This window comes from Paralichthys olivaceus, chromosome 20 (assembly GCF_024713975.1).
Source record: "Paralichthys olivaceus isolate ysfri-2021 chromosome 20, ASM2471397v2, whole genome shotgun sequence".
NCBI lineage: Eukaryota > Metazoa > Chordata > Actinopteri > Pleuronectiformes > Paralichthyidae > Paralichthys > Paralichthys olivaceus.
The window spans coordinates 519789-547500 of NC_091112.1; the positions used below are offsets into that span (position 1 = coordinate 519789).

General features: G+C 43.7%; 4 protein-coding genes across 7 annotated transcripts; all 4 read left to right on the top strand.

Annotated features, from left to right (window-relative positions):
• The first annotated feature begins 696 nt into the window (after window positions 1-696).
• Window positions 697-4081, top strand: LOC109645217 (LIM/homeobox protein Awh-like). Its single transcript, XM_020110769.2, has 7 exons — window positions 697-938; window positions 1318-1462; window positions 2086-2288; window positions 2374-2482; window positions 2579-2714; window positions 3051-3283; window positions 3512-4081. The coding sequence occupies exons 2-7, from the start codon at window positions 1325-1327 to the stop codon at window positions 3905-3907; spliced, it is 1215 nt and encodes a 404-aa protein (XP_019966328.2). The 5' UTR covers window positions 697-938; window positions 1318-1324; the 3' UTR covers window positions 3908-4081.
• A 2270-nt stretch (window positions 4082-6351) lies between these two features.
• On the top strand, window positions 6352-7601 carry qrfp (pyroglutamylated RFamide peptide). Its single transcript, XM_069516610.1, has one exon. It carries the CDS (start codon window positions 6392-6394, stop codon window positions 6905-6907), a length of 516 nt encoding a protein of 171 aa, XP_069372711.1. The 5' UTR covers window positions 6352-6391; the 3' UTR covers window positions 6908-7601.
• On the top strand, window positions 7232-13903 carry LOC109645216 (patr class I histocompatibility antigen, alpha chain G). Of its 4 annotated transcripts, none has more exons than XR_011239590.1 (10): window positions 7232-7685; window positions 8157-8429; window positions 8858-9145; window positions 9456-9740; window positions 9861-9983; window positions 10400-10432; window positions 11032-11121; window positions 11428-11554; window positions 11678-11728; window positions 12028-13903. XR_011239590.1 is itself a non-coding variant. In XM_069516606.1 (10 exons), the coding sequence occupies exons 1-10, from the start codon at window positions 7589-7591 to the stop codon at window positions 12114-12116; spliced, it is 1389 nt and encodes a 462-aa protein (XP_069372707.1). In that variant the 5' UTR covers window positions 7232-7588; the 3' UTR covers window positions 12117-13903. The 4 variants fall into 4 exon arrangements, 3 of the variants coding, with proteins under 3 accessions (XP_069372707.1, XP_069372709.1, XP_069372708.1); XM_069516606.1 differs by having other exon boundaries at window positions 11032-11106; window positions 11480-11554; XM_069516608.1 differs by lacking the exon at window positions 11428-11554 and having other exon boundaries at window positions 11032-11106.
• Window positions 13904-16089: 2186 nt separating this feature from the next.
• On the top strand, window positions 16090-24272 carry LOC109644681 (zinc fingers and homeoboxes protein 1-like). Its single transcript, XM_069516611.1, has 8 exons — window positions 16090-16430; window positions 17490-17974; window positions 18117-18755; window positions 19068-19194; window positions 19504-20712; window positions 20830-20955; window positions 21351-21787; window positions 22364-24272. The coding sequence occupies exons 2-7, from the start codon at window positions 17610-17612 to the stop codon at window positions 21777-21779; spliced, it is 2895 nt and encodes a 964-aa protein (XP_069372712.1). The 5' UTR covers window positions 16090-16430; window positions 17490-17609; the 3' UTR covers window positions 21780-21787; window positions 22364-24272.
• Window positions 24273-27712: the final 3440 nt, after the last annotated feature.

Genomic DNA, 27712 nt, shown 5'->3' on the forward strand with positions numbered 1-27712 from the left:
ATTGTTTGAACTGTAGTTTTCTTTACCCCAGAAAATATCCTTTATATTCAAATACTTTATATTTACATACTTTATATTTAAACTATTTATATTAAAATACTTTATATTTAAATATATTAACATGGAGGGGACCCTCTCTACGGAGGCCGCCATGTTTTTTACATGAGTCCAGACTGAACAAACTAAAACCTTTTGAGTTTTTATGACGACTGAAGCTGCCACAGGTTCTTCTTCATTTTTGGAAGGAGAGGGGGGGGGGAGGGGTTTTCAGCTGCAACATGACACTTCACCACTAGATGCCACTAAATTCTACACACTGGACCTTTAAAAGAATCAAATGCTTGGTATAGAAAACTGATGCTCATGATATTCAAATCATTAACGGATGTAAACATTCTGTTTTATCAGACTTTAACTTTCACTCTGTTTTCTGAATCATATTTTTCTTTGTGTTGTGAAGCTGGTGTCTCGACAGTGAAGACGATCCCATGAGTCTTTAAACACTGAGTGTGTGTGTGTGTGTGTGTGTGTATATATGCTGTTTTAATTGGTCCTCAGGGTGCCCCCCCCCCCCAACAAACACACACACACACACACACCAAGTGTCCAATCAGATCGGTTCTTACCTGAGTCACCTGGGACTTTACAGGTGTGTGTGTGTGTGTGTGTCTGTGTGTGTGTGTCTGTGTGTGTGTGTGTGTGTGTGTGTGTGTGTGTGTGTGTGTGTGTGTGTGTGATGTCAGGATGGATGAAGAGGTGGAAACTGATCCTAAAAAGCAGGAGACAGGAGGCGGCAGAGACACCTGAGGCAGGTGAGAGGACGTCTGTCAAAGAGCAGGAGGGAGACGTCCAGAAGAAAATATTTTTTCTCTGGAAGAACAAAATGCAGGTTTTAAAGAGTTGAGACGTTTGAGGGATTCAACCAGAGGACAACACAGGTACGATGTAGTATTATTATTATTCATTAAATAATTAAAACCATTATTCTCATTTGTATTTCTGTTCTTATGATTCTTCATATTCTGAAGGTGTAAGAAAACACGTGTGTGTTGTTGTGTGTTTGTTTGTTTGGTTCATTGTTTGTGTTACTGATTTGTTGATGTGATATATTTATATTCAAAATGTTCACAAACCAGTAAAACAGGAGAAAATAAAATATAAAGAAATGAAGAAACTCTTGGATGTATCAAACTTCTTTTCACTCAATATAACCTGGCTGTTGTTTATTAATGGAGAATGAAACGAGTCTGTTTTTAGCTCTCTAACGAGGCCTGTGATTCCGGAGAGGACTGATAATTACCCCCTCCACCTCCTCAGGACAATCATGATGTCGCCAGACGCCCGGGCCCTGGAGGACCTGTTGTTCGGCAGTGACCTTGGTGACGAGGCGGAGGGGTCGGGGCTGGGCGGCGGCGGCGGTGGCGGCCCAGCAGGGGTGGAGGAGAGTGCTGCTGCAGACAATGTGAGCATGAAGACAATAAGATGAGGGTGAAAGGGAACAACACTTTAACATCGTCTTTAATCTCTAGGAGTTTATTCATGTTTTTGAATTTACAAAATATGCAGCTTGATCAAAGTGAGTCTGATGTGTGAAGGTGGAGAACGTTTCCTCCTTCGCTCCCTGAGCGTCTGTTCTCTCTCTCTGCTGAGTGGGTTCATCTCCTGAGAGAACAAGTGACTGAGAGTCTCCATCAAGAGTGAAGCTGAACTGAGATCAGTTCTTAACAACCAGAGTTTATCTCCAATGTTCAGCAGAAACTTTAAAACATGAAGAACTCTGAACAGTTTGTTACAGCAGCAGCTCTGCTGGGTCAGGAAGCAAAGGATCATGGGTAATATCCACCATTCAGTTGTGTTTCAGTTCAGGTGAAGGTGGCTGCAGGGGGCGCTGTTGCTCAGTCACAGTTACAGAGTGTTGCTTTAAACGCTGCCATCTTTGAAACGTGACGACTCGTGACACGAAGTCTGAATTCTTTAAATCCCTTTTATAGTTCCTCAGGAACACGGTCGTGAAAATGTAAACTGTGACATTGAGTGAATCGAGGGACTTGTTTCTATTTGTGGATGAAATCAAATCTGTCTCAGGCTCCGACAGCCGTGTCCGTCCAGGAGTCAATGATATGCTCCGGTTGTGGCGAGCAGGTGTGCGACCGCTTCTTCCTGCTGGCTGCGAGCCGGGTGTGGCACGGTACCTGCCTCCGCTGCAGCCAATGTCAGTGCGAGCTGCAGACACACCCCTCGCTGTACTGGAGAGACGGGAACATCTACTGTCAGCAGGACTACAGCAGGTTCCCACAAACTTTTCACCCATAACGTCCGACACATGAACGTTAGCATCCGCAGAGATTCACCCTCTGACTCCTCCTCCTCCAGGATGTTTGGTGGCGGTCAGTGTGCTCGCTGCTTCCAGCCAATCCCAGCGTCCGCTCTGGTCATGAGGTCTGGCGAGCTGACATTCCACCCTCACTGCTTCTCCTGCCAGGTTCGCTCAGGGTTTCCTAACGAGGTCATCGTGAAGTATTGTGTCGCTGTGGAATCAAGTCAGACGTGTCTCAGACAATGAACGTGTGTTTTGCAGGAGTGTGATGTCACACTGATGCCTGGCAACCTGTACTGTGTCCAGGGCCAGAGCCTCTACTGTCAATCACACTATCATGGTGACGGGACCGTCCCCATCTCCCACAATCCTCAGCTCAGACCACATCTGAAAGACGGTGAGAGTGAAAATCTTTTTTGTTTGTCTTCTACTGTCTCAACCACAGACTCTCCACTAGCTGGGAGACACTAACGAGTCTTTGAGAAAGAATTACTTCTACGTCTGCTGTGATATTTAACTTTGGTTTATGTCCCATTGCGTGTATCGCAGTCAGCCACCAGGGGGCGATCAAGACGCCATGGCTTCAATTTTGTAATCTGTCACGTCGTCCATCTTTACTTTTACGTTTCTAAATTAGACCATAAAATCAAAACTAGGAGCTGTGTGTTGTGTGTGTGTGTGTGTGTGTGTGTGTGTGTGTTTGTGTGTGTGTGTGTGTGGGGGGGGACAACAGCTCAGAACCAGGTCTCAGGTGAGGGGGAGGAGTCTGTCAGCAGTTCAGAGCCACGGTTGGACGACAGGGTGTCAGGTGGACGCACTCGCCGGCGGACCAAGCGAATCAGGACGTGTTTCCGCAGCGAGCAGCTCCGAGCCCTGGAGTCATATTTCGCCCAGAAGCACAACCCTGACGGGAAAGACTGGACGTGTCTCGCACACAAGACCGGCCTCCCCAAGAGAGTCCTGCAGGTGACACGTGTGATTGGTCAGATCCTCTTGGACAAGTGGAGAAGTTAAAGATTATAATAATTATAAAAGTTCACAAAACAAAAACCTAAAGTCTTTAAAACATTAGATTTTAGAACCAATACCTTCAGAGACTAGATGTTCAGCTTATTTTCATCAGCTGATCATTTGTCCTCATGTGGTATAAATTAATATTTATACCCCCCCCTCCCCCGTCTCTCTCTCTCTCAGGTGTGGTTTCAAAACGCTCGGGCCAAACTGCGGCGCTCTCTGACCTCTGACGACTCTCAGGTCAACTCGCCCTCCGCCCCCCTGAGAACAGCCGTCTCCGTGGTGACCAGCTCCCCACCCCCCCAAGCCTGCTCCCCACCCGCCCAATCACGGCCCTTCACCACCAGCACCATCGACCAGCTGCAGCTGTCCCTGCTCACCGCCCCGCTCGGCGACCTACCGCCGAGCCCGACCGCCAATCCACCTCCCCAGCTGCAAAACCCCGCCCTCTTTCTGGACTACGATTCCCAGAGTGCAATGGGGTGTGTCTCGTCTCTGGAGGCCTGCGAGGACTTTGTGGAGGCGGGAGGAGGAGACGAAGATCCCGATCATTCTTTCAGTCGTCACTACTGTTAGAGGAGAAAAATCAATCTGTCCTTTATTTATTCTATTTGATGCTTTGAGGTGAAGGAGCGTCAGTAGGAAATGTTGTGTTAGCATTAGCAGTAACTCAGTGAAACAATAAAACCAGATTACTCACCGTGTTTCTTCTTCCTGTTGACGTCTTTGCTCAGAGTCTGACCGCCAATAAAAATCGTCCCTCTGAGTCCGATGTGTTTTATATATATATATATATATATATAATATTATATATATTTACTGACTGCAAATAAAGATGGACGTCACGGCTCCACTTCCTGATTTGGTGCAAACATGAGATAAGGATAAGATCTGGTGGTGTGACCTCATTTGGAGCCGGAGTCTGTGTCTTTGTTTGATATAAAGTCAAAAAGGTCGAAGGTCTTCTAAGTTTACTGCGACTCCCATGTTGCATGTTGTTAATGACTCTTTGGATAATTGATTTTAGTCCTTTTTCTTTTTCCGAACATGAACCTCAATGATGAGGATTTACTTGTCCCATCTGCTAACATGTTGGAGGTGGGGTTTATGAGCTAGCCTGCCACCAGGGGGCGATCACAATGACTCGGCTTCACTTTGTTGTTTACACTCTGAGCTGGTGTGAATGTGTCAGTTTCTTTTTTTCATCTACGTTCCTGAGTTTTCACCATTTAAGTCGTAAACACGTCGTTTCTCTAACTGGTAAAAATAAAGATGGTGAACATCGACCCTCTGACGTTCACACGCTCCAGGGTCCGTTTAAGTTTTCAGATCAAACTCAATGAGTCTTGAAATAGCCTGAAGGCAGAAATTGAGTCTCGTACCAGGCGACGGTGAAGGTTCGGCCTCGTTCGGTTTGAGGTCGACATTCTTTCAGCTGAGACGACCTTCATGACGACCACGACACAAACTGCCCTCGTCTTCCTCTCCGCCGCTCCGCTGCTCCGTCTCTCCCTGTTTCCTCGACTTCTCTCCCCAGAAGCATCTTAATAATTAGCCGCTGACTCTTTGTGAATTGTCTCCCCAATCAGGCAGCGATAATTGCAGCGACGCGCTGAAGAGGCCCGAGGTTTCTCAGCTGAAAGAATGAAGGTTAGTACCTTTGTGTGCGTCAGAGCGGGGGAGGGACCAATGGGACCTGAGGGCGGCGCTCGATGATTGGAGTGCGCCTCGTTTTTAAAAAGGTGCGAGATGACAGACGTTGGAGAAGAGACAGAAGAAGACTCAAGGTAAGAGACGACTTCTCCTCCCTCATCTTCTTCACTGACGCCCAAACATAACTTCCTGCTTTTACCTGTGTTTGTTCGTTTTACACTTTTGTGAGAAGCTTCGGAAACTTTGTTGGAAAAACAAACATTTATTGTGTATTTCTTTATTAATTTTTGTTCTGATCTCAGCAACAAGTTTAATTATTTAGAAACATATTTTTGGTGTTTTTGAATTTGTCCTTTCATGTTTCTGCTCTGATGTTTTATCTTGAATTGTTTTATATTGTTTCACTTTCATTATTATTGTTGTTATTGTTATTATTATTGTTGTTGTCATGATTCTGATTATTGTTAGTATTATTATTATCATAAATCAAAATAACAACCTTCAAACTCATATAAAATGTATTTGACTCCAAAGTGCAGTTTATGAATATTTAGATAATTTTAAAATGAAAACAACTTCTTCTAGAATCAAGCTGAACTTTGGATTTCAACATTTTGAAAGAAAACGTGTGTGAAGCACTCGGTTTACAGATCGGCTGCTTGTTCTTCACTTTATTATTCTCACTTTTATTTATGCAGCTGTTGATCATTTTTCTGATTTATTTACTTTGGATGATTTTATTAAGTTTTGTTGCCATGGCAACATCTTGATCGATGTTGTCGCATTGACACTGTTCAAAATGTCCGACTTGTGTGTTTGAGGATGAGAATAAGTTCAGTCACAGAACGAGAATTGTTTCTGTAGATTTGTGATAATTATGTTTTGCTGGTTTTAAATTCAAGATGAAATCGTGGAGCCGTCACTCAGTTGATCGTGATGTTGTGAAACCTTGTGTTGGTTTTGTAAATTCTCATCTGTTCTTCTTCTAGTCCAAGTGACGACTGGTCAAGAGTTGAAGAATTTCTCTTTTAAGGGTTTTTTGATACACACATATATATATATGTATATATATATACATATATATATATATATATATATATGTATATATATGTATATATTAAAAGTGCATTGTGAGGTGACAGTGACCTTTGACCTTAGACCATCAACATCTAATCACATTAATATGTTTGATGCAGATGGAATGAAATAGTTTTGAGCATTCCTGATAATTTGAGGTCATGTGACCTTGAGCTTTGTACCTTTGAAAACAAAATCAAATTTCCAGATGAACTTTTTTTTACCAAATTTGAAATAATGACCTCTAAGTGTTTCTGAGATGTTTCGCTAACGAGAGTGGGACGAACGGACGGAGGCTGAAGTAAAAGAACCTCTTGTGTCTGTTTTCAGATGAGATCTTCTTTCCATCTCGAGGCCTCTCAGCTCACCCTCCTCTTCCTCACCCTCCTCTGCCCCGTCCCATGGAGGGTGTGGTCGTGCCCCCTCTCCTTCGCCGACACAGTGGACGGATCTGATCTGGAGTCTGTGCTGCGGCACCAGGCGGCTCTGGACCAGCTCGTCGCCCCTCGGCCCGTCCATCAAGACCTGCTGGAGCCTGGGCAGGAGGCCGAGGAGGACGGGTCCTGGGAGGAGGCGCTGCTGAGAGCCCAGAGAGGAGACCTGATGGCCCGGCCACTGCCGCCCTTCCCTGAGGGTCACTCTCTGGAGAGCTACCGCTACCAAGATGGAGGAGAGGGGGAGGAAGGCGGGAAGAGGAACGAAGCTCTGACCTCCATCATTGGGGGGCTCCAAGCTGTCAACAGGGAGAAGGGGGGCTTCGGTTTCCGCTTCGGGAGGAAAAGATGGACTGACCAGGGATGGAGGGATGAGGGGAGGGGGGGCTCAGAGGAGGACAAGAGGAACTGATGATGTTTTTTTATGGAAAAGAAAGAGAAGAAAAGGAAAAATACACGAATGAAAAATGTATTAAATGATTCATCACAAGCAAATGTTGCTCATGTGCCTTTAAAATGAGGAAGATTTCATTTAATAAACGTGAATCCATCAAATTTAATTTTACATTTGAGAAAAAAGAATAAAATTCAAATCTAAGGAACCGAAGTCAGATAAGAGTCAAGGAATAAAAAGAACACAGAGATATTTATTCATCGATGAACGAATGTCCAGAAAGAAAACGAGTCTTTGTCAGCATCAAGTGTAAATGTCCGACATGTGGTCACATCCAGAGTTTCACTCATAATAAATGTACAGAGATATGAAGTGAAAGTACAACTTTACTTTGTAAATGTGTTGATTTGTCGGCTTGAAGTGAAAAAAGAGGAAATAAAAAAACTCAGAAGTTCGATTCCTTCACTTCGTTCCGGAAGTACGCATGGTTTTTATTATACTTTATGTTTATTACATTCTATTTGAATTGTTTTGGAACTGTTTTAATGTGAAGTAACCAGGAAGTGACTCGATGCGCACTTTCCCGAGCCGCCCCTGAACGCACCGCACAGTGGAGTCGCTGGGCGGAAGAAGAAGCAGAGCGAGAGAGAGAGAAGAAGAGAAGAAGAGAAGAAAAACAAGAAGAAGAAGAAGAACACGATGAAGAACACGATGAAGAACAAGGTGGACACTTGTCCTGTCTTCTTGTTCGTGTCTGTCCTCGGTCTCCTCTCGATGTTCCCGGTCCTCAGCGCGGGTAAGTGTTCTGCCGTAAAGTGAAAGTAAAACTCAAGTTGTGACGCAGTGAAAAATCCTCGGTCTGAAGTTTGATTCTGTGAAATGGACAAACGTGTGTCCATCAATTACACGAGAGACACGTCGAGGGACAGACAGGAGGTGGTCCGTGACCGTGTCCGTCGAGAAAGAGGCAGCAGGAGTGTGACGGGGTGTCTCCGTGTGTCTCCCTGTGTCTCGGGGTGTCTCCGTGTGTCTCCGTGTGTCTCCATGTGTCTCGGGGTGTCTCCGTGTGTCTCGGTGTGTCTCCGTGTGTCTCCCTGTGTCTCGGTGTGTCTCCCTGTGTCTCCCTGTGTCTCCATGTGTCTCGGGGTGTCTCCGTGTGTCTCGGTGTGTCTCCGTGTGTCTCCCTGTGTCTCGGTGTGTCTCCCTGTGTCTCGGTGGACAGACCATGTGTCCTCTCATTAACCTGTCTGTCCCCTGTGATCTCCAGAGAGACATTCCCTCACCTACATCTACACGGCCTTCAGCAAACCCGTGCAGAGTCCTGGCCTCCACGAGTTCACCGCCATGGGGATGGTGGACCAGAAGATGATCGACTACTTTGACTCGGACCTGAACTTGAAGGTCCCCAAGGAGCCGTGGATGGAGCAGAACATGGGCAAGGACTACTGGAAGATGGGGACCGAGTCCCGGCAGAGCAAGCAGAAGTGGTTCAATGTGAACATCGACATCCTGATGAAGCGACTGCGACAGAATGACACAGGTCAGTTCTGTGGTCAGTTCTGTGGTCAGTCATCAGATGTTTTTAATCTCTCCTCCGTCAGACAGTTGAAGAGGGAAGCTGATCTGAGAGCAGTTATTAACAACCTGAGTTTATCTCCAATGTTCAGCAGTAAACTCTAAAACATGAACTCTGAACAGTTTATAACAGGAAGCAGAGGATCATGGGTAATATCCAGTGCAGCACATTGATAAACTCTTATCTCTGTCACAGACCAACAGAGTGATTCACCTGGTGTGGCTGCAGGGGGCGCTGTTGCTCAGTGACAGTTACAATGTTGATGTCAAACTCTTTAGCAGAATTGACAGAAGCTGTTTTCATGAGATAAAAGAATCGGACCCACGTCTCTGGTTTCGTGTTCATCTAATTCTTTGTATTCAGTCGTGTTGTGTCTCCGTCCTCCCCGTCAGACACCCACGTCCTTCAGTGGCTGCACGGCTGCGAGAGCATCACGGTCGACGGCAGCATGAAGTTCTATCGTGGCGTGGACACGTACAGCTATGATGGGAATGACTTCCTGCACTTTGACGATGGCCACGGAGTCTGGGTCTCCTCGGGTGCCGCGGCAGATGACACCAAGCGGAAGTGGGACGGGGTGCAGACCCTGAAAGACTACACCAAAGGCTACCTGGAGAACGAGTGTCTGAAGTGGCTGGAAAAGTTCGTGACTTACAGACAGAAGCAGCTTCAAGCAGCTCGTGAGAGAGATTTCTGTATAATTCAGTTCTTTGTGTATAGGTGTGTGTGTGTGTGTGTGTTATAATGTTTATAGTCTTTTCTTTTTCTTTATTTCTATAAAAAGCCACTGTTGTTTCCTGTATGTTCAAATGTTTCTCTGAGTGTGTGTTGCAGTGAATGAGATTGTTTATTCTTTATTTCTTTTTGCTCAGTATGGAATACATGGAGCCCTATGATGTTTTATCAAAGGAAACTAATGCCTTCATTTTAATTGTCCAAACCCACCCGAGCCTGAGAGACATGAACTCACCACACATTGTCTCTTCCCAGCGTCACCTTCCATGTTCATGTTTGCAAAGAAGTCCCATACTGAGACCAGCGTGATTCTGACGTGCCTGGCCACCGGGTTCCTCCAGAGACAGGTCGAGCTGGAGATGAGAAGGGACGGTCGTCTTCTGACGGCACAGGACGGAGTGAGGACCTCAAATGTTCGACCAAACGATGACAACACCTACCAGATAAGGAACAGTGTGGAGATTTTGAAGACGGACATGTCTTTGTTCACCTGTGAGGTCCTTCACAGAGAATCCAGCTTAAGTGTTGCGACTACTTGGGGTAAGAAACTTTTTCTCTTGCAGTAGAATAGTGTTTTTGTTGAGGTGAGAGTAATCGAGTTGAACCTAACAAATAGAAATGATGATGTTGAGTATAACGTGAATGTTTTCTGTGTTTTAGATCGCAAACTTCCTAATGCTGCGTCTGGACTCACTTATGTTGGTGTTGGTGTTGGACTGGTCGTACTGGTCGTACTTGGCGTAGCAGCCGCTTTGATTGTCTTACATAAAAAAGGCAGACTGTGTAAGTACAATATACACTCAGTGGGCATTTTATTAGGTACAGACAACCCTGTAAGAAATACTCTGTTTGTAATGTCGACTGAAGACAAGACAGTACTGAGACGTGCAGAACTCAGCCTGTTGGAGACAAGTCAACCGTCCTGATCATGTTCATATATTTAGTTTCTTTCGCTCCAACATTTCCACGACATATTAAATTTGAAGAAGAAGCTGGGCTGCAAGTCAAAGCTTTTAATTTACTGATGGTGCGAGTGTCACTCATTACGCTTCTGCTCTGCTACATCCAAACTTCTGCTTCTGTGGTGTCTTTAACCTTTGAAATACAAAAACTCAAATCGCTCTGAGCTTCAGACGCTTCGTGAAAACAAACCTCTGCTGAGTTCAGTTGTTGATTCATGTGTTGATGTTTATTCACAGGTGTCAGGAACGAAAGAACCATTGAAACCACAGGTAACAAAAGACTTTTTGAACCATCTGTAGTTGAAGTGAAATGGAGCATTGGTTGTGTTTACACGTGTCCTCATCTGGATGTGAACCGGTTCCTCCTGTTCGGCTGCGTGTTGACGTCGCTGTGTGACAGGTCCATTACTCCTCTGGTATGGAGGAGGAGCACAAGAGCCACGGAAATAATACAAAACTATTTAGTTAATTCATAACTAACTTTAAAATGGGCGTTAATCATTTTGTCACAAATTGATTTATCAATCTATAAACTGAAACACTAGTAACTCATGGTTTGTTATTGGAAAAGTAAAAGTTAAAAATGATCCTTCCAGAAACAATAGAAACTAAAAATGTACAACTACACTCATGAATTCATGAATAACTGACTTTAAAAGATCGTTTAATGAGAAATAAAAGTTTAGATATATTTATATATATTAAGGCTGAGTTCTAAAATCACTTTGATTCTGATTCACAAGGTTTCGATTGAACGTGAAATGATTATCGTGTTTTATTCCATCTATCAGGAGTCTGAGGTCGTTTTCAGCTGCTATTACATAAGAAAAGTTCAACTTCTGTGTCACAATGACTCGTTTCATTCACAGGTAACTCACAGCCGATTCCGAATGGCAGCATCCCACAGGCAGCTGAAGTCCCACTCCTCAACACACAGAACGGAGGTAAACATACAGAGGGTGAAAGTTTAATACTAAATCAGGCTGATTATTGAGGATTCTCTTGATCAAAAACTGTTCATTAAATATAGGAAATAATAGTTTAGATATATTTATATATATTATGGCTGAGTTCTAAAATCACTTTGATTCTGATTCACAGGGTTTCGATTGAACGTGAAATGATTGTCGTGTTAGTTTTATTTCCTCTATCAGGAGTCCGAGGTCGTTTTCAGCTGCTCCATCATTGACGCTCAGAAATAAGTCGCCCGGCAGCAGAGAGTTATTTGTGCCACGACTGTTCCTTCTCAACGCCGAGCTTCACAGAGACATTGGAATAATTCAACTTCTGTGTCACAATGACTCGTTTCATTCACAGGTAACTCACAACCGATTCCGAATGGCAGCATCCCACAGGCAGCTGAAGTCCCACTCCTCAACACAGAGAACGGAGGTAAACATACAGAGGGTGAAAGTTTAATACTAAATCAGGCTGATTATTGAGGATTCTCTTGATCAAAAACTGTTCATCAAAGCATTTATCTAAAGTCCTAAATACATTTTCTCTTGTGCACAGAGAACAGCTCTCAGGGCGGAGGATCAGACTCTGGTGTCTCTACTGATTCTCGTAAGACTCTTTGTTTTGTTCATGTGTTCAAAATGTATTTTTATTATTAAGTGTGGATACGACGCACAAAACTAAAGATAATGCATTTTAAAGCGGAATGTTTCCACGTGGACGTATGTGAAAGTTAAAATCTACTTTGTTTATCAGGACTTTGTTGTTTCCTCAGTAAAAAGGAAAAACACTGAAAACTAAACTCTTCAAACTGAGAAAACTTCAAATACACAAAAGACAAATAGCAAATCTGTTTTGTCAGTATTTGAATCGAGTGAAGAGGTGACATGTCTGTTTATCGTCTGCAGACGGTGCCAAGCAATCCAAGGAACCGTCCCCCAGCGAACAACGGAGAGATGGAGGGGGGGGGGGGCGTCTCAAGCGTTTGATAAACTGAGTAAAACGAAGGCAGTGAAAACTGCCGAGATTAAATAGGTTAACTATTATAATATAATGTGATTTAACTACATAACGTTAAACATAATAATAATAATAATAATACATTTCATTCATCAGATCACTTTTTAATAGATAAGTGTTTTCACCAAGAGAAGAAAATAGTAAAAATGAAAATCTGAAAACCTCCCGGTCGGAACATGAGTGAAAATCTCATACATTGATAAAAACAAGTCGAGGTATTATATTAATTAATAAAATTAAATAAGGAGAAAAATACTCACACTGATTATCCAATATAATATAAGAACATTATGTTTTATTCTTATTATGATATTATCGAGATTGATCAAAAAAAATCTATAGAAGAAGATTGAATATGAACTCATTCATTATGAAATTAAATATAAACTATAAAAAAATCAAAGGTGATAAAAGTATAATCTGATAACAGATTTTTACCATTTGTGCTGAGTGAAGCAGGAGAGAAAAGAATCTGTCGTCTGTCGGGAATTGAACTAATAAGACGTGCGATTTGTTTTTACACCTAAATTTTTACTAGAACTATTGAGAAGTTAAGAATCGTAAAGATGTGAAATCAGATCATTGAATAACAGAAAAATATGTGAACAGGAACATTTGCACTTTAACTCAATTTTATCTGCACATCAGATTAAATATTATGTTTGATTCCTGTGGATTATGTAACTTGTGCTAAACAAAGTTTTAGTCGCAATTAAAAAGAATGAAATGTTCTTTTATTTGGTTCCAATTGGATGATGAGATCATTCAGAACAGACCGTGTCAGTTATCTTCTATTTTTATAAATCATCAGGTATAAACAGGAGTCTGTATAAAGTTAAACACATCCAGCACTTCCTGTCAGACTACTCGGTTGTAATTAAATGAACTAGAATCTGTTTTTGTTTCTCTTGAGTCTATTTAGAGGATCTTTGGTTTTTAAATGCTGTGCTTACTGGTGTTCATGATTTCATTGTAGTTATAGAACATCATTTTTCTTGCTGGTGCGTAGTTCGACTCTTATTTGGTTTCCAATCAGTTTTTTATGAAGTACTAGAAACCATCTTGTGTTTATTAATTCATTTTACTTATTCATTTCAAATATGTTTTAATCCAACCAAGAGAATATCATAAATGTCTTCATCTGCTTTATGTGTGAAATGAAAACTTTTAGTTACTCAGTGATAATGTGCAAATGACGAGACAAATATTTGTATTTTCTTTTTTAAAAATGACTTTAAAGGTTCAGTGTGTAGAATTTAGTGACATCTAGTGGTGAAGTGTCATGTTGCAGCTGAAGTATTTCAATACTTTATGGTTAAATATAAAGTATTGAAATATAAAAGGCCCATTCTGGAGTAAAGAAAACAACAGTTTGTACAATTTAGATAAAACACTTTCATCATTTCATGAATTAGACTAATGTAAAAAAAACATGGCGGCCTCCGTAGAGAGGGTCCCCTCCATGTAAATATAAAGTATTTACATATAAAGTATTTAAATATAAAGTATTTAAATATAAAGAGCCTTTTCTGGGGTAAAGAAAACTACAATTCAAACAATTCCGATGAAACGAACCAGTGACACATGACGAGGATTGTTCATCATTAGATTTCTGAATGTGACTCACTGCACCTTTAAGTCTCAGTGAATCTCTGACCCACGCTCGAGTTGTTGACGTTGAATTCAGACTCAGTTTCTCAAGTTGTATCTTTGTGATTGTGTCTCTGTTCAAATCTGATAATTAAAGTGTGTCGTGTGATTGAATCATTTCTGAATTGTGTGTTTGTTCTTGTGAAATCTACGCGTCGAGTACTATAACGTTTTTAAAGATAGAACTACTTCTTATTTATAATGTACCTATATTTAAATACAAATACTACTGCTACCACTGTATTCATCTTTTTCTATTTTTTACCTCATCATTTTTATGATTATACAAAAACCAATGACTCAGTAATGAATACACACTTAAGTCTCCATGTACTTCACTGTATTTAAATGTCTCTGTACACAGTGTACTGTAATGTGTTTGTACACAGTGTTGAGTACTTCACTGAAACAGTACATATCAGTAAGAGACTGTACACAGTGTACACGTTCTTTACTGTGTTTGTACACAGTATACATGTTCTTTACTGTCTCAGTACACAGTGTACATGTACTTTACTGTGTTTGTACACAGTATACATGTTCTTTACTGTCTCAGTACACAGTGTACACGTTCTTTACTGTGTTTGTACACAGTGTACATGTTCTTTACTGTCTCAGTACACAGTGTACACGTTCTTTACTGTCTCAGTACAGTGTACATGTACTTTACTGTGTTTGTACACAGTGTACATGTACTTTACTGTCTCAGTACACAGTGTACATGTACTTTACTGTGTTTGTACACAGTGTACATGTACTTTACTGTCTCAGTACACAGTGTACATGTACTTTACTGTGTTTGTACACAGTATACATGTTCTTTACTGTCTCAGTACACAGTGTACATGTACTTTACTGTGTTTGTACACAGTGTACATGTTCTTTACTGTCTCAGTACACAGTGTACACGTTCTTTACTGTCTCAGTACAGTGTACATGTACTTTACTGTGTTTGTACACAGTGTACATGTACTTTACTGTCTCAGTACACAGTGTACATGTACTTTACTGTCTCAGTACACAGTGTACATGTACTTTACTGTCTCAGTACAGTGTACATGTACTTTACTGTGTTTGTACACAGTTTACATGTACTTTACTGTGTCAGTACACAGTGTACATGTACTTTACTGTCTCAGTACAGTGTACATGTACTTTACTGTCTAAGTACACAGTGTACATGTACTCCGGGACAGTACACAACACACACTCTCGTCGTCTGTCTATGACGTAATGACGCACATGAACCTTCTGCTGTGACGCTGACGTCAGAAATTTTTTTTTACGTGTCAAGCTGACGTCAGTACAGGAACTAATATTTCCGCTTTACAGGGATACCTTCAAAATAAACGCATGGGAATAGTAGAGCACATAAACCATGTTGATGGATAATTTAAAAAAAAGGTTTCATTTAGAAAAGTCTGAGTTCAAACTGGTAAAAATAAATCAATCAAAATCAATTTCAATAAAGAGTCAAAGGGAAAAACAATCAACAGAGATCGTAAACAAGTCAGAACATGTTTGAGACTGAGATAAATAAATAAACTGAGTCACTGGCATTAAATCACAATATGAACATTTTAATATCACATGCAAATAAAAATAAACATTTCATGATAAGTTCAGAATGAAAATATCAAAGAGATCATTTTCTTTAGATTGAGGTTTTATTTTGTACATAATTGTGAATAAGAACAGAAAATATTATTTTTAGTTATTATTATTATTATTATTATTACTAGTATTTACATGATCTTTATTTATTTAGTTATTATTATTATTACTATTGACATGATCTTTATTTATTGTTATTATTATTATAACTAGTATTGACATGATCTTTATTTATTATTATTATTATAACTAGTATTGACATGATCTTTATTTATTGTTATTATTATTATTATAACTAGTATTGACATGATCTTTATTTATTGTTATTATTATTATAACTAGTATTGACATGATCTTTATTTATTGTTATTATTATTATAACTAGTATTGACATGATCTTTATTTATTGTTATTATTATTATTATAACTAGTATTGACATGATCTTTATTTATTGTTATTATTATTATTATAACTAGTATTGACATGATCTTTATTTATTGTTATTATTATTATAACTAGTATTGACATGATCTTTATTTATTGTTATTATTATTATTATAACTAGTATTGACATGATCTTTATTTATTTGTGTTGTTTTCATTATTCTTCTGTACTTTTTCTTTTCTTCTCATATTCAAGCTGTTTGTGTTCTTTAGTTGGGGCTTTTATTTTGAAGCACTCAGGCCGGAAGTCGCGCTCCTGCAGCAGCAGAATAAAGATGGCCGTCGTCAGGTCGGTGGAAGAATCGGAGGCTTTTTTATTAAACTGTCTCTTTTACTAACGACGCGACGGAGCGAACGATGCGGGACGTGGGGACGCTCGCTGGCAGCGGAGCTCACGGGCGGTAGTCGGGAGGTTTCCCGGCCGTGAGAGCGGCTCAGTGCGCGGCTGAAGCCGATGGGCTCCTCGGTGTTTTTGGGTGAAAAAGGCGGAAGACTGCGCATCAACAGAGCGAAGCGGAGATGCTAACCTGCTAACATGCTAACTGGTCCGAGCAACATGTCGAACCGGAGCCGAGTCTGCAGGTAAACACACACCGGGCCGCCGGGCGAGTGTTGGCGGGTCTGTGGAGGGTCAGAGGCGGCGTCACACCCGCCTCACACCCGCTGCCTCTGGGGAACGAACCCGTTAGACATCCAGTTAGCTAATGTTAGCTAGCTGCCGTCCACCTTCTCTTTATGTGTGTGTGTGTGTGTGTGTGTGTGTGTGTGTGTGTGTGTGTCTGTGTGTGTGTGTGTGTGTGTGTGTGTGTGTGTGTGTGTCTGTGTGTGTGTCTGTGTGTGTGTCTGTGTGTGAGTGTGTGTGTGTGTCTGTGAGTGAGTGAGTGAGTGTGTGTGTCTGTGTGTGTGTCTGTGTGTGAGTGTGAGTGAGTGAGTGAGTGAGTGAGTGAGTGTGTGTGTGTGTGTGTCTGTGTGTGTGTGAGTGTGTTTGTGTCTGTGTCTGTGTGTGTGTGTGTGTGTGTGTGTGTCTGTGTGTGAGTCTGTCTCTGTGTGTGTGTGTGTGTGTGTGTGTGTCTCTGTGTGTGTGTGTGTCTCTGTGTGTGTGTGTGTGTGTGTGTGCAGATGAAGTGTCCTCAGCTCATCTTTTTTTTTTAAATCTTTATCATCAGTGTGTTTGTCTCAGTCTTGGAGGAGTTTTATAAATTGGACCTCTGACCCTCCTCTTGACTGACAGATGAGGATTTGGTCTTTGTCCATCTTGTCTCTTTGCTCTAACGAATCACGAGCGTCCTCCTCTTCCTCCCTTTATCCACAACTGAAGCCAAAATGTCTCTGACTTGTTTATGTCATAAAGTTTTAAATCATCAAATAACGAATTCAAACCAAACTGATCAGAAACACTTGAACAAATAAGAACGACCTGAAATGACAGAAACATCTTTAAACATTTATTTAACGTCTACTTTGAGTTTTTAGTTTGGTCCATGTCCCGTCTGCTAACATGGAGGAGGAGGGGTTTATACTGCAGACAGGCACCAGGGAGGTGTCATGTCGTCCATCTCTATTTACTGTCTCTGGTCAGAGTGAAGACGTTTCTCTTTTTTTTCACTGTTGAGTTTTCAAACTTTCCTTTTTCGTCTGTAGGAAATAAGAAGAACAGAAGAATCCTTTTGACTGACGACCTCCTTCTGTATGGAGCCACAACAGGACGACTGTAAGTGAGACAGCTCAGAAAGACAGACGCAACACTTACTCGACCTCAGGATGGCGAGTCGGAGGAAATCCACCACACCCTGCATGGTTCCTCCCCGAGAACCTGTCGACTCAGACCAGGAGATGGAGGACGTCATGGACGAGACAGAAGGGGAAGCAGAGGACAGTAATGGCACAGGGACCATCTCTGCGGAGGTTTGCGACCTGTCGGGCGAGCAAGGGGACGAGGCCGACGTCCGACAGGTGTCAGACCCCTACCTGGACCTGAACATGGCCGAGGGAGGATACGAGTGTAAATACTGCAGCTTCCAGACGTCCGAGCTGAACCTGTTTACCATGCATGTGGACACGGAGCATCCCGACGTCGTCCTCAACACGTCCTACGTCTGCATGGAGTGTGACTACCACACAAAGAGGTGACGACTTCTGACACTGTTCTTCTGTCCAGGACAAAAACCTCAAGTTTTTATTAAACACTTGAAATCATTGATCTGTCTGTGGGTTTGTCTTTCCTTTATATATGTCAAAACATATTCACCCACAATTCTCTCCCTCTAGTTACGACACACTGCTGGCCCACAATGCTCGTCTCCACCCAGGTGAGGACAACTTCACACGGACGATGGTGAAGCGGAACAACGAGACCGTCTTCCAGCAGACGGTCAACGACCTCACCTTTGACGGCAGCTTCGTAAAAGTGGAAGACGACGAGGCGGAGGAGACGTCCCGCAAGGGCATCGCCCTCAGCAAGACGCCCATCATGAGGATCAAGAGCAGACCGGAGCCCAAGAAGTTCACTGCTGCGCACAAAATGGCCGTGGACGACGTCATCAAGGTGGAGAGCGACGAAGAGGACGAGGAGGACAAGGAGCCGCCCACTCTGTCTCCCGCCCCAATGACCCCTGCCGCCGCCGTCACCCCTTGCCTCATCCCCATCTCCACGCCGCTGCAGGTCCAGGCCGTCCCGCAGAGCATTGTGGTCAACAGCTCCAACATGCTGCAGATTAAAAGCAGCTCTGCGGCGGGTGGCGGCGCCGTGCTGCCACCGGGGACGCTGGCTCAGGTTCTGTCGGCGCTGCAGCAGCAGCACAGCGCTCAGAACCAGACTCAGACTCAGCTCCTCATCCCCATCAGCAGCATCCCAACGTACAACACGGCCATGGACAACAACGTCCTGCTGGTCAGCGCCTACAACCGGTAACTGCACCGACTTAGTCAATCTGTAGAATATTTAAAAACTAGAAAGTTTTCCTGACTCAGCTTCAAGTTCACTGGTTCTCACCCAAAACGTTAATCTATAAAAACTATAGCCCGACTGATGTGGATGCTCTGATATTAAGGAGTAAAACATTTTTGGCTCGGATCTGCAAACGAACAGCGTGAACCCAGGCTGCAGAGAGGATTTGTTCTGCTCTCAGTGCATTGAGACTGTATTTAACACTGTATGTTAAAAACCTGTCTCTTTATTTAATCTCTTAATTTAGCCTGACTCTTATTTTTGCCTCGCAGGTTTCCGTACCCCTCCGTCTCCGAGATCATGGGCCTGTCGTCTCAGACCAAGTTCAGTGAGGAGCAGATCAAGGTCTGGTTTTCTGCTCAGAGGCTCAAACATGGAGTCAGCTGGACGCCGGAGGAGGTCGGTTCTTGACGAGACGCATTCGTCACATTTGTCCCTCAAATGAGGAATGTCACAGAGCAGAAGTTACACAAAGTTTCAGCTGTAAGATGTAAAAGAATAATATTAATCCTTCCATAGCAGTTACTCAAGTGCAGGCTGCATTCATGGTAATATATATATATTATATATTATTATATTATATTTTAATGTTCTGACAGATATGATACAGAATTACAGAATTTTAAGTTCGTCTGTTCTCACCTGACATTGACGTCAGCGGTCACCGTTAAAATCATTCACGGATCAGTACACTCTTGCTCTCTGCAGGTGGAGGAGGCGAGGAGGAAGAAGTTTAACGGCACGGTGCAGACCGTCCCTCAGACGATCACCGTCATCCCCGCCAACATCGCCGCAGCCACCAACGGCTTGCAGTCCATCTTCCAGACGTGTCAGATCGTCGGACAGCCGGGCCTCGTCCTCACTCAGGTGGCCGGTAACGGCACCGCCATGCCTGTCGCCTCCCCGATCACCCTGACGGTCGCGGGTGTCCCCAGCAACCAGCCAAAAGCTGCGGAACCATCCACGTCGGAATCAAAGACGGAGATGTCGGTATCTTCGGCCAGCATGCCGCTCGGTTTGGACGCAGCAGGGACGAAACCGAAGAAGTCGAAGGAGCAGCTGGCGGAGCTGAAGGCCAGCTACGGCAGGAGGCAGTTCGCCACAGAGGTGGAGATATCTCGGCTCATGCAGGTCACCAAACTGTCCAAGCGAGCAATAAAGAAGTGGTTCAGCGACACGCGATATAACCAGAGGAACTCGAAGGATCACCACGGTGTCCTGCTGAGTGAGGCGGTGCCCAGCAGAGCTGTGTCAGCAGGGGGAGGCAGAGCAGGAAGGAACAGCAGCGGGAGTCTGAACGACAGCAGCTACAGCGACCCCCCCACCACCACCATTGTTATCGACTCCAGCGACGACGCCAGCGACTCCTCCCCAACCTCTGCCAACGCCCCGGGGTCGTCCTGTTCATCCAGTGACCTCAGGGTCAAATTCCGCCACGCCTTCCCTGACTTCACGCCACAGAAGTTCAAGGAAAAGACCCCGGAGCAGCTGCTCATCCTGGAGGCCAGCTTCCAGAAATCAGACACACCCTCGGACGAGGAGCTGAGCCGGCTGCGAGCAGAGACGAAGCTGACGAGGCGCGAGGTAGACGCCTGGTTCACAGAGAGACGGAAAATGCCGCCAGCGGCCAAAGACGACGACAGCGACGGCGACGGAGAGAAGGTCAAACCAGCCTCGCCTCAGGAGAAGCACACGACTCCTCCTGGTGGCAGGAAGGTGATGAAGAAGACGCCCGAGCAGCTCCACATCCTGAAGAAAGCGTTCGTCCGCACGCAGTGGCCGACGGCCGAGGAGTACGACCAGATGACGGAGGACAGCGGCCTCCCGAGGTCGTACATCGTCAACTGGTTTGGAGACACACGCTACGCCTGCAAGAACAGCAACCTGAAGTGGTACTACCTCTACCAGAGCGGGAAGGTTTGTTTGACCACATGTCAGAACGACGTAGATACTTTAAAACATCTGTTGATAGAAACTTTTTTACAGCGTTGATGCAACAGCAGTCGTGGTGTTTTTTTTTTTTGAAACACACAGGAGGACGAGGCGCTGAACGGGGGGGCCAAGAAGAAGCAGAGGAAGCGTCACCGAGGTTGGTCCAGGAGGACGCGCCGGCCTTATCCCTGCAAACGTTCCCCACAGGGGGGCGCCACTGCCATCAAGGTCTGTGCATGCGATCACCTGAAGCCGCTGATTCAGCAGAGTCATTGAAATGTGGAGCTTTGTGTGTAGCTCGCTAACTAAATCTGTCACGTGCTGAAGCAGCTTTTAAAGACGTAGTTAATTTCCATTTGGGGCTCAGGCTGTTTAATCTTGATATTAAAATACGATGCAGTTCCAACAAACACAGACTTGTAAACACAAGCCTGCATGAAGTCAGTGCTGCTCACTGACACGAGCAGAGGTCTGTGATTTATCTGATGCGTGAAGCAGCAGCATCATAAATTCACTGCACAGACTCTCGGTTCGTCTCATTTGATATCTGATAAAATTCAGAAAACCTACCTCAGATCCATTTGTCACAGGCTGCTCACTTCTCTTCTTTCCTTCCTCTGCAGGTGAAGTCCGGCAAATTGTTTCTGAAGGACTACTACCACAAACACCGAGCCCTGAGCGAGAGAGACCTGGACGACCTCGTGACCAAGTCCAGCATGAGCTACGAGCAGGTGAGGGACTGGTTCTCCGAGACCGCCAGGAGGGTGGAGGAGGGCAGAGAGCCGTTCAGCGACGAAGAGGCCGAGGGAGAGGAGGCCGAGGGAGAGGAGGATGAGGAGGAGGAGGAAGAGGAAGGGGAGGAGTTGGAAGCAACGCCGGCAGAAGAGCACAGAGGCAGCGAGGAAGAGATGGAGGTGAAAGAACAAGGAGAGGAGGCCTCAGACGACGACTGCAAGGAGGAAGACGAGGAGGAGGCAGAGTTGGAGGAGGAGATCCAGGAGGAAGCTGGAGAAGTCAGCCAATCACAGCCTCAGGCAGAGGAGCAGACATGAGACAACAGGTGAGCACAGCGACACATTTTCTGTTTTAATGAAGGAATAAAACAGATCAATCCTTTTCTTCATGTCAGACCATCGTTAGCTGAGACAGATTCAGTTAACGAGCAGGACGGTGAATTCTGACTTCACAGGAACAAATAAATGATTCTACATTCAGTCATCAAACTACTGATAAATGAAATCATTCTTTAACTTCGTTCAATCTGCCGTCATCTAAACTCTGTCCTGGAGAACATGTTCTATCAATTATAATCTTTATATGAAGAGTTCTAAACTGAGTTTGGAGAATTGGTTCTCTCTCTGTAGGATGAATGAGCAGGTGTGGCTGCAGGGGGCGCTGTTCGCTCACCAAAAGACAGTGTCGTTATTAACCTGAAGTGAATCAAGAAGAAAACCTTGAAATTAGAAAATAAGAATCTGGTGAAGATAAAATCCTCAGATGTCTTTGTCCTGATTCAGTTTGATGCATCAGAAACGAGAACTGTATAAATATCTGCTCGTCGTCAGTGACTCGAGTAAACGTTCTGAATCTGAGACTGAGAATATTCAAACATCTCCTTTTTTTTTTCTTTCCGCAGAATTAGCATTGCTTCCCCCACTGTGGAGACGGCCCAGACGGAGATATACAGGTATGTCAGTGTTTCTCAGCTGGCGGCTCGGGACCCAAAGACGCCGCAGGAAGCTCAGACAGATCACGTGACACTGAAACGACGGCCGTTGTGCCTTCGAGTTGAACTTTGGGTCCTGATGAAGCTGAGAAGCACTGAGACGACGGAGCGGAATTAAAGGACGACTCAAGTTCCGACGAACTGCGGGGACCAACTCAACGTCAAAGACGACGCCTCTCACCGAGCGGCGGCGCCACGAGAGTAAGTTCCAGCTCTGCTCCTGTACAACTCACAAGCCTTTTATTCTGGTGAGAATGACGCGGCTTTTGTTTTGGCCTTTAAAGTCACTTTTTCTTATAAAACAAACTGCGTTTTAAGGTAAACTTCGTATAAAGGAAAAAAAATCCAAAACATTTCTAAGAGGTGAGACCTCGTTCTGTCGTTAAAACAACTTTCTCTCAAGGGAACGAACGTTTTCTCCCCAAAACCCGACAGTGAAAACTTTTCTCTCCTCTAAAAGAAAAGGTTTTTAAAACCACAACTGTCTGTGAATAGAAGAGTCGAGTTAGTGCCATTGTGTTAATAACTTTGTTTTAAATAAAAAAAAAAAAAAGTGCTGGAATAAGTTCCACGTTTTAACTCTTTTATATTTTTTCAAGTGATTTGTTACGAGTCTGATCGACACTTAATGGAACCTGATTCCATTGTACGACGACTACGCTGTTTTAAGTTCTTTTGAAAACAGTGATCATTTCCATGTCGGCAGGTGTTTGGGTCCATTCAGCTTCAAGGACGTCCATTCAGATTTTACCTCCAAACACGAATCACTCGAACACAAGTGAAGCCAGAGACGAGACAAAAACAGAAACTTCAAAAATCCATCGTTAAGCATCAGAGTTACAAACTGAAACTGTGGAAACAAACTCAAACCTTCATCCAACACAAAGGAAACGACGATCTCTGTTAAATCTGTTTCGATTTTCAAAATCAAATCAAATCATGGATCCTTCGCTTGTCACGGTTTCACTTTCACCTCCTCGTCACGAGTCGTCTGCTCTGACCTCAGATTCATTTCTTCACTTGATCGACTTTAAAGGGATTTGAACCCGATAACTGTTTGTATCGTCGTCCAAAAGATGAAATAAAGTTTATAAAGAGAAAAAAAACCAAGGCATGTTTGCTCTACTTCAGGAAACAGGCAACTTTACCTCAGAGAGTTAAGCTACAAAAACTCAGTAAGATTGTGACATTTACACTTTACGACAGTTTTAAAATAAATACTGTATGCATGAAAATATAAGTAGACAATTTTATTATGTCTTTTCAGACGGCGTTTATTTGTCCTCGCCAAAGTAAGAGAATCAGACAAAAATAGGAGACGTATAGTTATTTGCATTTATTTGCTCCAATACGGGTGAAACTGGTCGACAATAACTTTCAGGTTTTCCACAAGAATCACAGACGATGAAAACACAAGCACTTGGTTCGGTGCCGTCGGGAACTTTTTAACTTTTTCATGCGTGTGGGGGAAAAAAAGAGAAGAAATAAGCTTCTAGTTTGCTTTTCTCCGCTCTCTTCCTGTTTACTGAACCATGTCGGAGCCTGTTAGCATATGCAAACGTCACAGAACAATCAGCGGGCAGAGCGGGGAACTGTAAAAAGCAACGTCTCTGATTCAGTTTTTTTTAATCAAGATTTCTTCAGACACGAGATCTTTATACGAGCTGTGTAATTTTGCAAAGTTAATTCTTTCTGCCCTTTCTTTAAATTGCTTTAATAGAAAACAGTTGTTAGTAGTTAATTTATTTATTATATCTGGATTTCATGGATATCTTTTTTTTTTTGTCTGCAAGCAAAAGAAATAAAAAGTGAAAAAACAGATTTGATTCAGCTGCTTTTTTTTTCTGTTTTTACTTTAATCCTTTGTTTCTGTGCAACGAGGACACGCCCACACATACATGAAGGTCGCCTCCCGCTCACTTCAATTCGGTCCGAGCAGTTGGTGAACTTTGACCTGCGACGTCTCCGCCTCGACCAATAGAAACGCTTCTGAAACGACAGAAACATCTTTAAACATTTATTTAAATGACTTTGATTTTAGTTCGGTTCATGTCCCGTCTGCTAACATGGAGGAGGAGGGTTGATGATTTATACGGTAAGCTGCCACCAGGGGGCGGTCGGGATGATTTGGCTTCACTCTGTCTGTATTTATAGTTTTATGGTGTTTAATCATCGGAGTCCGTTCACCGACACAATTTCTCACCGTTTGATATTCTGATAATTTTACTCAATTAAGAATCTCAAATAAACGAATTAGCATCAAACCTCTTCCGTCCATTTACTTCATGTGATTAAAGACATAAGAGATGAAAGCCGCTGCTGTGATTTAGATTTTAGAAGAGAAAGATTTGACGCTTGTTATTCGTCCGACGTGAATCATGTGAAAGAATTAGAAGCAACTTCTTCTCCGTCAAGGTTCAGTTTGACCGGATGTTCAAAACGCCTGAAATGTTTGAAAAATCTTTTCTCGCCGTCTTTCTTCTCGCTCGCGTTGCGTTTCCTCGTAAACAGCAGCGGCTGCTTTGTTTCCCACACTGAGCCTCGGTGACCCGCCTGACTCATTCAAGATATTCAGTGCTGTCGCCAAGTGCGCCTGGTGAAATGCCATAGAAACCAGCAGCACCATAGAAACCAGTCGAACCAGTCCAGGGAACACTCTGTTCTCCACCAGATAACAACCGCAGCCTTTGCATTCTTCTCTCCACCTCCTCACCCGTCGCTCTGCCTCCCTCAGCTCTGCCTCTTTCACCCTTTTGTTTTTTATTTCCTGATTTGCGGTGGAATATTTGTGTGTTTTATCCGTGAGGTTGCCGGAGACGTCTGCAGGAGCCATGTTGGGGCGTTTGACACGTCTGGGAGCTTTGTGAGGCTCTGCACCTGTTTTCTCCAGCAGGTGGCAGTGTGAGCTCAGACACCACCTCCCCCGACTCTACTGTAAATCATGTATGGCTGCTCGGGGTTATGTTCACAGATCTGGGCATCAGCCAGCCTTCCTGGGAGTTCACTGGCTGGAAACCTGCTGCCGCCTCTCCTTCTCCTTCTCTTTTTTTTCTTGCATATTTCTCTTTTCTTCCTTCGTTTTTTCAGTGGAACAATTTGGGGGAAAAGGTTGATTCATGTTCGTCTAAACACTTGTGCTCTGCCCCATTTTGTGGCGTCGGGTCTCCCTCAAAAACACCAGTTACACGCCACAAATGGTCTGGCAGGGGCCGCTGTGAAAACACGAGCAGACCGCCGGCCTCGCAGGGGATAAAACTTCCCCCTGCTCAGCAGAGGAAATTAAAAAAAAAAAAAAAAGAAGGGAGGGGTAAGACGGAGAGAGAGAGAGGCGGCGACCAAATAGTTAACCTGCACAAGACCCGTCTGAACCAGGGGTGGGACCTGCTCTCCTCCCTAATCACAGCTGAGAGAGAGGGAGGAGAGAGAGGGAAGAGGAGGAGAAACAGAGGGAGGGGAGAGGGAAGAGAAAATTAGAGCCGACACGAGTGTTGTAACGGGCCGAACAGAGGCTGTGTGAGGATAACGGAGAACCCTTTCACTACTGACCTACTTCTGTGTGTGTGTGTGTGTGTGTGTGTGTGTGTGTGTGTGTGTGTGTGTGTGTGTGTGTGTGTGTGTGTGTGTGTGTGTGTGTGTGTGTGTGTGTGTGTGTGTGTGTGTGTGTGTGATCATATGTTAACAAACGTGTGTCCAACCTAATGTTTTATTAGACAACAGGTTTAAATTTAGACGATTTAAAGTCAAACGCACATTAAACTAGAAACGGACTCAGCTCCTCCCCCAACAGTCGAATCCAATCAAATCACACAAACTCATAAATATTGTTTTTATTAAACAGATGAATTCTGTGAAAATGTCCAGAGACAGACATTTGTTCTAACACACAGAACATGTCGGGGACATGTCGGGGACATGTCTTATCTAAATTAGCTTCATTACCTGTGAGTTGTGTCTCAACAACATGTTTCCATCTTTTCATTCAGTTTCATCAGATCAGCATCGAATCTCTCGGTTCAGATAAACTCAGTCGTGACTCGTTAAAGTTCTGCAACAGTTGAATCTTCTCATTTACTTTGTTTAGAAATGTATATTTTTTAAATGTCCAAGTTGAAAATGCACATCATCAGTTAATGGTCATATTTAATACGTGAACCTGCCGACTCAGGGATTTGTGTGGAACGCGTCTGATGTCCTCCAAACAAATGTAATGTGAATAAAAACTCTGGGGTTCTGTGCTGAACCTGCTCATGAGGGTTTTTAAGAGTGCAGACGTCCCGGCTGTGCTCGCAGCGCTTTTCCTTTTTTTTTTTTCAGCCGATTACGCAGCAAAGAGCGAGCGAGCACTGAGAGATGTGGAGTGAGAGAGTGAGGGGGGGGGGGGCTGTCTGGTGCTGCTGAGGGTCATTCTGAGGACAGCTCTCCTCTCTTCACCCCATCTCTCCCCCCCCTCCTCCTCCTCCTCCTCCTGTACCCTCCCCTCCGCCTCTCTCACGCCCCCTCCCTTCCTATTTTCTTTATTGCGGTTCACTTGTCAATCAATCACATTTTATTTGTCGACTGTTTCAGAGTTAAACACAATCTCACAACTTTTCAAAATAAAAGCTCTTTAATTCAGCTCAATTTGAAGCATCGCAGCAACAAATGAACGTTGCGCTTTGACTTCAAACAGGAAGTGATTCTGTGAATGTGTCTCAGTCCAACCTGGAAGACGTGTCCGTCTCACAGACGTGTCCGTCTCACAGACTCTTTATAGTTGTATTAATATTGAACGTGTCCAAATCGCTGCACTTTCCAGACGACGGGTACGAAGCCGATAAACAGGCCGAGACGTTTGAATCTCTGCTGCTTCAGTTTATCACTTTATTATAGAATTATAATTATGACTCATTAATATGGAAGTGATACAGTGAAGCTCGGTGTCCTGCCGCAGCGTCATGTAGTCTCCCTCAGGAGATGACAAGTTCACGGCTCTGTGATAATCCCTCTAACGTGCCCCCCCCCCCTTAGAAACGTAATAATGGCCGCCTGTCTCGGAGGCCTCGGCTCTGACAGATTGGTTTGCCTGATCGCCGCGTCCTCTCATGACCCCTGACGAGCTGCGTTCACACGGACCCGGTCACAGAGAGTTCTGTAATGTTACCGAGATTCTCACCTCGTGAATAAATCGACAAACTTTTCTCCAGGAAAACAACAAATGATTAATATTAGTATTTGTATTTTTTGTAGTATATCAAGAACTCATTTACTAACATTAATAAA

Bases quoted from the DNA above. Each gene is read 5' to 3' on its own strand.
- LOC109645217 (XM_020110769.2), top strand. From the start codon at position 1,325: ATGATGTCGCCAGACGCCCGGGCCCTGGAGGACCTGTTGTTCGGCAGT. The intron at 2,483-2,578 runs GTTCGCTCAGGG...TGTGTTTTGCAG, and splicing joins CTCACTGCTTCTCCTGCCAG to GAGTGTGATGTCACACTGAT. The intron at 2,715-3,050 runs GTGAGAGTGAAA...GGGGGACAACAG, and splicing joins CAGACCACATCTGAAAGACG to CTCAGAACCAGGTCTCAGGT.
- qrfp (XM_069516610.1), top strand. From the start codon at position 6,392: ATGAGATCTTCTTTCCATCTCGAGGCCTCTCAGCTCACCCTCCTCTTC.
- LOC109645216 (XM_069516606.1), top strand. From the start codon at position 7,589: ATGAAGAACACGATGAAGAACAAGGTGGACACTTGTCCTGTCTTCTTG. The intron at 9,146-9,455 runs GTGAGAGAGATT...GTCTCTTCCCAG, and splicing joins GAAGCAGCTTCAAGCAGCTC to CGTCACCTTCCATGTTCATG. The intron at 9,741-9,860 runs GTAAGAAACTTT...TCTGTGTTTTAG, and splicing joins AAGTGTTGCGACTACTTGGG to ATCGCAAACTTCCTAATGCT.
- LOC109644681 (XM_069516611.1), top strand. From the start codon at position 17,610: ATGGCGAGTCGGAGGAAATCCACCACACCCTGCATGGTTCCTCCCCGA. The intron at 17,975-18,116 runs GTGACGACTTCT...CTCTCCCTCTAG, and splicing joins TGTGACTACCACACAAAGAG to TTACGACACACTGCTGGCCC. The intron at 18,756-19,067 runs GTAACTGCACCG...TTTGCCTCGCAG, and splicing joins CTGGTCAGCGCCTACAACCG to GTTTCCGTACCCCTCCGTCT.